General features: G+C 45.9%; 1 protein-coding gene across 1 annotated transcript in view; it reads right to left on the minus strand.

The window, feature by feature from the left end:
• Nucleotides 1-4,041: 4,041 nt before the first annotated feature.
• The window catches only part of LOC144169238 (4-pyridoxate dehydrogenase-like), a 69,466-nt gene continuing 61,307 nt past the window's right edge, over nucleotides 4,042-12,200 (minus strand). The window contains exon 12 of the mRNA XM_077698295.1: nucleotides 4,042-5,555. Within this exon, the coding sequence (XP_077554421.1) occupies nucleotides 5,360-5,555 (196 nt within the window). The 3' untranslated portion in view covers nucleotides 4,042-5,359. The remainder of the gene's footprint in view (nucleotides 5,556-12,200) is intronic.

The raw sequence follows: 12,200 nt of genomic DNA on the forward strand, positions 1-12,200 counted from the left end.
GTTGCGCGCGGGCTTGCGCAACGTGAGGAGCTTGCAAAAAATAACAAGAAAAAAAATTGCCCGCGTATCTGTTCCTTTCGCTGCAAATGTCGTCAAAAGACGATAGTCTTTGTAGACATTTGCCAAGGAAATGCCTACCTTTGCTTTCCCGCTCACCTCTCATGCTGTTCCTGTATCGTCGCGCTCATCCCAAGGTAAACACACTAAAGGTTTGCGCAAGACGATTTGAATTTACCGCGTTCCACTGCTAGAGGCCGGGTTCCTCGATGCCAGCGCTGCAGTACGGCGGAGACGCGCGTGAAAGGAGCCGGCCGACTACAAGGTTTATAAAACCACGTGGCGGTGCTCCACTTGCGTTCCACTTGCGTTGCTGTTGCCGCGTGATTTTTCATATGCCACCAGGAGGCGGTTGTTTTCTGCTGTAGATGTAGAATATCATTTATTATCGAAAAACCAAGCAGCCATGAATTTTTTAAATAAAAGATCACTGTAAATATCCCTTGTGTACTAATTTCCTGTCTTATATTTGCGTAATGTCTTCTTCTTGTTCAACAAAGTTGACAAGTATGAACATATAAACCGGGCTTCGGCGTTTACATTTGGCTGTGAGTATATAAGACTGTTGCGCAATATCAGTTTACTTTGGCCGGGTGGCTGAATCGAGTCACAGACAGACAGACGGACAGACAGACAGACAGACAGACCAAAATTTCTGGGTTTAGGTAGCCCACGAAAGACTATCGTCTTTAAAATACCGAGCCCACGTGAGCGCGTGCCTAGCGGTGACCGCCCGGCGTCGGCCAACTCGGCCTTCGAGTACACTCTACCCAGGGTTTGTGGCATGATCTACCGCGTGCTGTTCTCCTCGCCAGTTCACGTACATTCGCGCCTGAAGTGGGAAGCCCAGATGCCGCGTTCGTGAAGCCGGTTACCGCGGGTTCTAGCGCGTGCTAACGGGGCCACTTTGGGAGACATGTGAAATCTTGCGAACAAAATTATCCGCGCCTTGCAGTCATGAAGACGTTTCAGCGGCAAGTACGGAAATCCTTGTGAGGTGCAACAGACGGGTCTCCGACGAAGGGAGAGGGGCCGCCAGCTATCCTGTTTCTCCATCCTTGCACCACTAGTGCAAGCTGCACCAATTTTTTCTTCCCTGAAACGCAACAAAGTGGCGTTGTACCTTCGTCGCCAATCCTAAAGACGTCCGTCATTATGAAGAAGCATCGGACTTAAAGCCCCGTGGGAAACTAAGCGGCCAACGAGCGGTGACCGAACGGCCATAAGGATTAGAACCTGGCTGTTGAAAAGGCTATTGTTTCATTTTATATATCCGTAGTTGCATCACTGTTGCGGGCGAAATGGTATTACGAAAAAAGGCGAAGGTGGAGTTCTAATGGACCGATCGTCGTCATGCGCTAGCAGAGTAAGAGGAGAAAAAAAATTAATGCCGTTCAACTCAATGTGAAAGCTGTCGGAAGTGCAGAGCAGTATGGGCTGTACCGCCGTTATCCGCTTACTGCGACCACCACATGCAATTCAAATTTCCCGCCTTCGCAGTGCTCGCGCGCTCCCTGCCTGAAACTGCGCCAGCGGGAGTTGTGGTCTGTCTGTGCTTTTCTCCCCGCACGTGGCGGCGTTGCACGGCCACATTTTGCGTTCACTATCGTAAAATTGGGCCCATCTCCCCGCGAGGGGGACTCGAGTAAATGCGTCGCATAGGGGGTGGGCGTATGGCGTTAACGTTTAGTGTTTGGGGAGTTGGTGGTAGTGAATGCGTTGTATCAGCAGCTTCTTGGCGTAGTTTGAATGAGTCAAGGATATAAGGCGCGTTCGTAGCCTCCCATTCTGTGTCAGCTTTGTGGCGCATTGGGGGTAGAGCACCATGTACATTGCGTTCCGCCCGCAGGGTCGAGGGATCGAAACCAGGCGCCAGATAGTATTTTTTTTTTACATAGTGTAGGGGGAGGGGTGCGGACTACGACTACAGACGTCAACGCGGGTGACATCGTGAGTTACTGAAATTCTCTGCATTTAAAACGAGCCTTCTGTGCAGAGCCATGTTTACGGGTCGCGTTCCTCGAAAAATGATTCACTTCAACCAACAACTGCACACAAGTGATGGATGCACATAACTTGTGTTAACAATTTCCCCGAAGTTATCTATAGTGTGCTCCAAACCTGACAAGAAGGAGTCCATCTAACTTATGAGGAAATCATTTGAACTGCAGTACCATAATAATTCGCAACAACCTACCACTTTACTTACTCCAGGTATAGCCTTAGCTTTCCCGAAAGTTTCACGCCCTTGACTAGCCCAATGACCATGACACTGAATATGGGGATGTCTATGTCGTGTAAACGTCAGATGAAATTGCGATATGAACTCTGTTTGTCTTAATGCCGATTCAGATGCACTATCGGGAAGTTTATGACCACGCACTTTCATGGACCAGCCGTAAACAAACAAGCCCAGTTTTCACCGTTTGAAGTATCAATGTGTACATTTCAAACGAATGCATGAACTGTTTCATTCAGTTTATGCTATACCTTAACTACTCAACAGCGGTCGTGGCGCTTTACCTTCACTGTGGCCAGTGTTTGCCTAAAGTTGTTAACGAAGTAATCATTGCATATCACAGCGCACACAAAGCTGGCGGCAGTACCGTACCAAACGAAGAAAATGAAAACTTATACACATATCCTTATCTAACCCTGTGTGTTATGGTACAGTTTTGCTGCTCATGCACCTTCATGAATCATGGAGTGCAGACATCCTCCCTTGTAACACCGCATTATCACTGGCGCTATTTATTTAAAGGCAATCGTCCTCACTCGATCTTCGCATTTAAATTTTGAAGCGGAAAATGGGGCTTGGTGAGCTTAATGTTTAGCGTACACTCACCCGGGCCTATTATGCCCTGAAGTTTTAAAAATAACATCTCGACAAAATATTTTAACGGAGGGCAGCGCCCCGTGTGCAATAATGATTAGACTACTTTGGTACGGTCACAGGGCTGGATGGGACGCATTGAGATCAACAGACAGCCGCGTGTGACTGCAGTTGCACCCTACTGGAGGATTTGTGTCGGAATGCAGCACATAGTCTCACCACAACAAGAAGAAACGCAAACCTCCCGAGCATATCAGCTCGGGAATGAAATATTGCAGATCGCATTCACCTGGTCGAGTAAATGATTGCCCACGAAAGCATATATAGCCCACATAGAGGACGGAGTCCTATATTGAAGTTGGAAGAAGCTGCGTTCGTATTCGCAAGGCAACATTTATAAGACACAAGGGGGGCTGCCAGCCACATGAACAGCATTAATGCAATATAAGAGCGCCGATTTGTAAGCACTTCCAGCAGTACATTATGCCGAAAAGGCAAAGCTCGCCTTGCGAGGTATCACAAGTGTTGCGCTGCCAGTACCCATACCATTTCTACTAGAGGTACTTGAACCATTTCTGATGTTCTTAATGAACGCACGCGCACTCAAAGGTGGTTGTTTTAACAACCTGGGGCTTTCAAGAACAAATACCTCGCAAGTTGAGCTACTTAAAATTGAAGCAAGTCCACTAGATACTTTTTGGAATATTGCTTTCAATATTTACTTCAATATTTTAACTGAAAAGTTGCCTTCAATGTATAGACTATCATGTTCCGTTTGTTTCTTCCAAACACATTTGTCCGCATAGGTTTGAAAGAAGGCATGTCTCGGCGATAAACAGAGCGAGAAATACAGAACGACAGAAGAAAGACACAGCGCTGTGTCTGTGTTCTCTTCTGTCGTCCTTTGTTTTTTTTGCGCTGTTTCTAGCTGCGAAATGCAGCAAGCTCCCCCTACAATCCGTGGGGCAGTTAACTTTGCGCAGAATGGCCGGCGCTGAACCTATTTTCATGTGAACCAAAACACGCGTAATAAACAAGATGAATGCTATCATAAGATCGCCAGGGCAAGGTAGAAAAGTTGTTCTGTATTGTTAATCCGCACTGTTGAGGGCACAGCTTTGGATTGAATTATTTGAAAAAGGGAGTCAATGCAAAGTACTGATTTATTGGTTTCCACACTTTAATCATAATAAAACATAGGGTGAGTTTATGTGCACGCCCTAATTTCACGCCTACAAGCTCCCAACGGAGGACCAAACACTAAATAAAACGGAGGACACTGACATAGAGAGGACGAGAAAGTGATCCCTATGTTAGAGAAAAGCCGCACTTATACTTGTACGTCGCAGAAAACTAAGCATAACAATCAACAGAAAACCAGGTTACGCAAAAATGTGGTCAATTGGCAAAGTTGGTACGCGTTTATACAGTTAAAATAGCACCGAACCGATGGTCCATAGATACAGACGGACACAGGAAGCTCTCTAAGCGCTGTAGAAGGTCTTCTGTGCCCCCTTTGTACGTGAGTCGTCGTAGCGCTCTTCGAACACAAGGGAAGAGGGGGTAGGGGGAGGGAAGAGGGGGAGACGGGAAACGGGAGGGAGGAAGCAAATCCATTAGGTTAGCTGGGAGTAGGGCAAGTAAGCGTAATAAACCAGGCAAGTCGGTTGCTGACAACCGACGCCCCGATTTAAAGGGAGAGTCACTAATGATCATCATCATCGCACCAGGTTCCGCAAAGGCCGTGTCTAGCGTGCCGTCGGACGGTATTATAAGCACTCCACTATATCGACGTCCACCGGCGTTTTGTGGCAAAATTGCCGCGTCTAGCAGTACATCTCTCTAGATAACGTAAAGCTAGGCAACCTAACCTAAACATAACATAAGATAACCTAACGCACACAAAGAAATCATTTAAAACACCAAAACTAACTTAAGGCATAAAAATTACACTTCAATTAAATAACAAAAAAACGAGGCTAGAGCCGGCCTCGAACCACTGTCTTTGGGATCAAGAAGCTAAGACGGATCCTCTACACAACAACGGCAGACTCCTTGGTCGCTGCTATCCTAGTGATAAATATTCGAATGTCCTCGGACGGCACTCTAGCCATGCCTGCAACAATCAGCTAGAGTGCCGTCGGACGGCACTCTAGACACTGCGTTCCGCAAAACAATATGTTACAGATAACTGCGAAGGCCTCACAAACCGTCTGTACGTTAGGTTTATATGGGGCATGTCATTTTACTTTGTGGCTTTTGATGGAAACCGCGAGCGGGAAGGAAAAAAAGGAACTTTGGGAAAGATGCAGCACTGCTCGTAATGAGTTTAGACAACGTATGCAAACGTGAAAGACTGTGAGCGGACGCCCATGTCCTTGCAGTCGTAGGTTTTTTGCCTGCCTAAGAAGAGTCACAACGCCGTAGTCATGCATCCAAGCACCCGGCCAATGTGCCGAAAGATGGTCTTCAACGTTTTGACGACGAGTTGGCATCCCGACTAGGGACACCACCGGCGCCATCCTCAATCAGGCGGTTGTCCTCCAGTATCATCTCCGCCGCCTTGCTACCAATCATCATGCACGGCGCCTGCGTGGTTCCACTCGTTATCTCCGGCATCACCGAGGCGTCGGCCACTCGCAATCCAATGACACCTCCTCGTACCCTGCGTATGTAAATGCGGGAGGTCGGCGTCATGTAAAAAATCTGGTATAAGTTGCGCCGCCTAGTCCCCGTTCGGCAGTAGTGCCATCCGCCCACTTCTTAAAGAAGGAAGACAAACATGTCGTACAGAAAGCGGCTGAGTGAACGAGCGATATGTCTGCTTCGCCCATGCAATTGCATATGCACCCAACGGTAAACATATCACAAATACTGAGAATGCAAATAACGAATGCTCTCGATGGGGAACTCTTCTGCAGCGTTGACCAGCCTGGAAATCATTCGCGACTACGTTGGTTTACAGGGAGGGCCGTCCATACAAAACGATATTTTCATAAAGTGCTCACTTTACAGACGGCCTGAGTTATTTATGGGGCATTATAAATTAAAGTCATATAATTCATAACGGGAGACTGTATTCTCCGGGTACAGAGTTCACTTAAGCGGCAGATTGAGCGGGGTACCTGCGGCTTAGTGAATCAGTGATGTCTGCTTGGCCAATGCAATTGCATATGCACCGAACGGTAAACATGTCACAAATACAGAGAATGCAAATCACGAATGCTTTCAATGGGGAACTCTTGTGTAGCGTTGACCACAGCGAAAAAAAAATCGTTCGCGACTACGTTGGTTTACGCGGAGGGCCGCCCATACAAAGGTGGACTTTTCATAAAAGTGCTCAGTTTACATCGGGCCTAAGTTTGTTATTAGGCATTATAAAGTAAAATCCTATATTTCGTAGTTGAAGACTGTATTCTTCGGGTACAGAGTTCACTTGAGCAGCAGATGGAGCGGGGTACTTAGCAAGGCGTGGGGTATGTTCGCAACAAGCTTTCCCCAAAAAAGTTGGGAACGTAGGAATGGGTCGCAACGGTAGTGCAACAGCTTTTATCGCGATTCAGCTGCCGTGCATACGTAGTTTTAAATTTGTGATGCAAACAGAACCTATTTCAGTTATCTGGTGTAAAATCGCCTTGCATCAAAACTGCAAGCTTTATGCTTCGCAACTGGTCGGCATCGTATCGCCGTGTACCGTTCAATCACAGTTTTTTTTCATTTAACTAAGCTTCTCTGCTTCCATCAGTTCTATTATGAAACATGCTGCAAGGACTATAAAGAAACTAAGTAATGCTTATTTTGATGACTCCAGCTCAGTTCTTTCCATTATGAAGGATTTTCTAATAATACTGAGAACATAGACCATGTTCCAGAGCATGATTGTTTTTTTTTTTTCTGCTGCGCAGGGATTGATATCTTTTGCAGCATTCAGTGGTCTTATTTACAATAAGGACACTTAACTTTCTCTTTATTTATTTATTTTTATTTATTTATTAATTCAAAATACCCTTAAGGGCTCTCGCTGGGAGGACATAATTTGGGAGTGTGATGCATTTAAAATGAGCAAAATTAGCAATGCACACAAATCTAACACCTAACAAAACTAGAGCCAATCCTGTGTCGTCCCTACTTTTGTCCCGTCTTTACCGGGCTACTTTACCATGTTTCACAGTTCCAAACATGATAACAACATGTTAAAGATAAAAGAAGTAAATACAATCTGGTTCAAGGCAAAAAAGAACGTACAGCAAAAAAGCTGATAAGGTAAGGACTCTGATACAAACCACCGAAGCACTCTTTAGTGAGCTGGGACACTATCTAACTGGGTATAAGTTATTGGAATCCGATCGGATCGATTACAGCTGCAATGTGAGATGATGGGGTCGTCTCACATCAAAAACACTTCGTGAAAATATTCCGAAGTACACTGAATCTCTAGCAGTCCAGATAGGTTTGGTAAAATTTTATAATTTGGGTTGTTTTAAGCGAAGCTGACACGGATAGGGTGCCATGCATGTGTTGTGTAAGAGAACGAGCACCGGCAGCCCCTGCGCGCCTTACAGGCATAGGAAAACGAACGTCCCAGTATGTGGGCTTATTAGCACGCGATCACCAACGAAGTTGCGTACGCATTTATCTTAAGTTGATAAGTTAATGATAACCTAATTTTCAATATCAAAACGAGAGACCTGGAGCTCGTACGTCTAATCACAAACATGTATTTAGAGTGATTAGAAGTAACCAGGCACCATTTTCAATCAAATTAGAGAGAACATAAACGTGTTTTTTTATAAAGAAGATTGCGCCAACGCTCGAGAGATTTAAACTTTCCTAATACCTTTCACCGAACTTCTGCGTCCCCACTATGTCGTGTGCCTCGCTGGTCATCTACCATAGAAAGGAATGTCTCCGGAATTTTATCTGGGCAATTGAATAAGGTGCACAGAACAGTTCATTTTTATTCTATAAAACGACTAAGGCAGAGATAAAGGAAAAATATACCAGGGCACTACATAAACAAAGCCTGTTTGATTGATGCACATAGGTGTTGTTTTTCGTGGGGCAACCTGTTTGTGGAGGTCTTTGCTTAAGACATTCAGGGAGCCGCGGACAACGCCGCGTAATTATCGTTTACAGTTAAATACGCCTCGGCTGCCAGTCTGCAATAAAAGCACGGGTAATAAAAAATGAAGATCATAGAAGTTGGGGCTCTGCTGAACATGTTCATAAAGTTCCTTAAGTGTGGGACAGCCTAAATAGGACTAGAATAGAATAAAATAAATAGGAAATAACTATTTAGCACTATTAACCATTGAATCAACCTTTTCTGATGCTCTTGGAGATGGCTGTTCTACATACGGCTCGCCGGTGGAAGACCTCTTTCCCCAATGCTTTCATACAGAATGCCTTTGCGATTCGTTTGACCTATCAACAAATCACCAAAACTGCAGATATCTAGCATAGCTATCGCTTATCTCTATTTAGTGTTTTTGATGTGAATGCACGACATGGCGACACTTATCAAATGCTAAGCATTCTTAGTGTAGTGGTTTTAAAGTCTCCAGAATGGTGCCCTAAAGTTAGCCAGCTGGAAGGCCTAATTATCCACCGGGTCTTGGGGAGAGATACCGGATTAATTAAAAATGCAACGTAGCTCCAGCCATTGTCTCTTATTTTGTGGGATGCCACACTGTGTTAACCTTCACTGCAGCTCTTGCACATGACTTCTGCCCACACAGCTTGCCTAGGAAACCTGTCTAATACAATTTGTTCTGTGCCTCGTACCTTTCCCCTCGATTGGTGTTTTGAAAGACGTAACTGATAGCCGTTACAAAAAAAACAAACAAGGAAATTGTTAGCACCGCATTGCCATCATTGTGACCTCGGTAATTTGGGAGTCGCTTTAAAATATGGACTAAAACACCACCAGAATGGAAAAAAAATGCTAGAAAAGACTGAGGCGTGATGAAACTGATCAATATATACGCGTTTAAATTAACATGTTCATTAACTATGTTACCCTGCCAAACGGAAGACTCATTTATTAACCATTAGTGGAGCGTATTCTCCCCGTAATAAATATAGTTTGTTGCGTACGAATACGCCAACAGTGTGACCTGAACGAATGCAGGAAAGAATTCATATAATTTCATATAATTTTGCACAAAGTTATCCACCTGCCTAACGATGAGATCCCAGGAGATGATACGGTTTCCCCTTCTACAGCCAGCTGAAACTTTTCGTTCAAGCTTGCAAGGCTTCAGTTTCACTGGACCCTTAGCTCACCAGTTTTCTTCTGTAGTCGTCAGACGTTGTGCCCAATTGGTAGATGTGGCTGTGTGTTTGTGCTATATTGTGAGAACACCATTACCGCAACGACTTAGCATTCGCTCCATCTAGCCGTGATAGTCCGTGGATACGGTGGCAGTCCTACACGTAAAGTAGGCCTCAAATCAGTAGCTACTTCTGGGCTGTGTTGAGGATGTAGAGTCAGTATCCAACAACACCGAGACTATTGGTAAGGCTATATTTTTAATGAAACAGCCCATAAAATCTTTTTAAAGAAGCCGATGCATGGCTTTTGGCCAGTACTGTGGAAAACGTCCAGGGAGGGAAGGGAGGAGGCCGTCGTCGATAGAAAGCAGATATATTTACATTATTTACAAAGAACCGTCAATAAAGCGTCCATCTTGTAGCCGCGCCTGGTCGTCTTCTTTCTCTTTGTTTATGCGTCTGCTGAGCTCGATGCGAGCTTCATCCTGGTCCCCATCGAAAGTTTCTACATCTTCCCGCCCCACAAGAGTTCATACGAGCGGTGATGGTGTCCAATCAGTTTGCCATTCGTGTCCATCAGGTGTCCGAGTTCTATCCTTTTCTTTCTTATCTTCGGTCTTCTCTTTCTCCTCGACTTCGCCTTTCTCCTTACTTTCGCCCTATGTTTCTTCATGATCATGCGGCCAGGCAATGACCCCCAGGCATATTTTTCTGCGTAGTTCTGTGTGCGCATAGTCTTCGGAGATGGTTTCATCGAGGTAGGGTGTTTGCACCTAACATCGAGGTTCGAAACATCGGTATTCACGTTGTGTGCAGCAAAAACTTCCATGGAACCACCTCTTGCGTGTTTTCTTGATCTCTGAACCGGTTCATTGGCCTGGTTAATCGTCGACTTCATCAGAATTCTTCTTTGATCCCTTTCGTGACAATGTGCCGTGTTTTGCAGTAGGTTTTAGGCCAATGTGAAGTTCTGCAGTCCCCGTTGAATGGCCTGTGCGTTTATGGGCAGCTATAATAACGAGTTCGTTTTTTGCTGCCGTTCCTTCGTAGAGGTGAATCTTATGCACTTTTCCGGCCTCTGCCGTAGCTGAACGCGCATCTTGGGTCGTGAGAGTAGTTTTCTTTGATATATCGGAAAATTTTCTCCGTGAATCGGTGAGTAGGCTGTGTTTACGTCTTGTGCCGTTCGCACCTCCAACGCAGCCACACATCTCGGTCACACGATCAGGCTTGCCTCGTAGTGGCGAATCTCGGTTGTCGTTCATTGAAATCAGCTCAACTCTGTCGCTTGCCCATCTTCATGTAGCGCCACATATATCCCCTCATGAAGGTCATTCCGCATAATATCTGTGCGATGCCTTGAGGCCGTAAGGGTGCTCTCACAGACCTCAAGGGCGGAGGCTTCGCTGGTAACACCTTGCGAAGTCGGTGCGTCTTCCCAGATGTTATCTTCTGGTGCTGATGTGGTTGTCATAGATTTCGGGAACATAAAATGGCCTCCATTCCGTTCCTGCTCTGGCGCTTCCGGCATCATGGCGTCTTCAGATCCAAGCGAGATGTTCACAGTGGTCTCACGAAGAGCCTTCTCATTTGAGTGGCTGCTCATAGAGGTGTATGGCTTTGTTCGAGCAGTCGATATAGCCATGGGTGAAAATTCTTGGGTCCGATGGTCTATTACTGTAGTACCCATCGATGACGTTGTAGTAGCGTGTTCGCGGTAGGTTCCGGTCTCTTCCTTTGGTTCATTACTGTCTGTGGTACTAATCGATCCACCTTCGGGTCGGTCTTGCTGTTCTACCACAACTTTCTTGGGTGGTGCGTTCTCCTTTCGCTCCTGAAGTCTTATTTCTAGTAAGGCGATAATTCTGTGCGATTTTTCCAACGACTCCAGAGCGTCTTCGTTTTGGCCGTCAAGCTTGGCTCCGCGAGCCAGAGCTTCCAGCATCTCATTGATTCTATGTAGTCGGTCGGCGTTATGCTGAAGCCTGGCTAACGAAACTGCGGCCTCGACGTCTTTGGTTTTTCCTAGAGTGGGCGTTATTTCAGCGATCAGCGTCTGATTGAATTCGACAAGGCTTTTCTGAACAAGTTTCAGCCGGTTCATCTGCCTCGACGCCTCCTCTTCGCTTCGGGGTGAGCAATGCGGTCGAAGAAATAAATTCCGCTCCATGGCTCACCTCGTCGTGTCCCTTGACGTCCCGGGGTTTCGGCACCATGTGAAATAACGTCCAGGGAGGCAAGGGAGGAGGCGGTCGTCTTGGAAATGCTGATATATTTACAAGTACAAAATCCGCAACGGAATGGAAACCCCCGGATTCGCATGATGCACCATGTTGTGAGTCTTATCGACGGCCTCAAGATTGTATCGCTGCCCATCAGATTTGGTTGGTTCCTCAAAAGATTCGGTATGACTTCGATGCGTCTGTGGAACTACACTGAGCATCATTTCCCCAATAAGACATATCGTCACGTTATCTCCCATAAAATACATTGTGTAGTAGAACGCAGTAAAAGAACACCTGAAAGTTACCTAATGAACCTTACGATGATATGTTTACGCCCTTTACTTTATACACCAAGCCGTGATAATTCTGACTTAAGGAGGTACGTGTTGGCCGCAGTACCAACTAACGTTTAAACACGCCAAATTTTAAGGTCTAAACCAGGCTACAATAAACTCACTCGCACTTCGCGCTGGGCGGTGGGGATGCCCTTATTCGTCACTGACCCTCCAGTGGGCGACGCACGGACATTACTGTTCCCGGCGGCATTTTGTTGTCGTGCGAGTGCCATACCATGTATCAATCCCCTCTACTTGCCATCACCTGCACTGGTTTGTATATGCAGGTGAGATCCCTGCCGAGCTCAGAAATATCCCCAGTGCACTTCCTTTCCTTCTATTTTCCCACAAACCACAACAACAGTTTCAATTGTTTTTGGTATGTCATAAAGGTATTCTCGTGCACCCTCAGGAATATGGGCAGAAGGCCGCAGGACAGTTGTGAAGCTCAGGTTCATAAAGGGTGGTCCGGCGTTC

Source organism: Haemaphysalis longicornis, unplaced genomic scaffold (genome assembly GCF_048455015.1).
Source record: "Haemaphysalis longicornis isolate Haplotype H1 unplaced genomic scaffold, Haemaphysalis longicornis Haplotype H1 scaffold_2, whole genome shotgun sequence".
NCBI classification, from domain to species: domain Eukaryota; kingdom Metazoa; phylum Arthropoda; class Arachnida; order Ixodida; family Ixodidae; genus Haemaphysalis; species Haemaphysalis longicornis.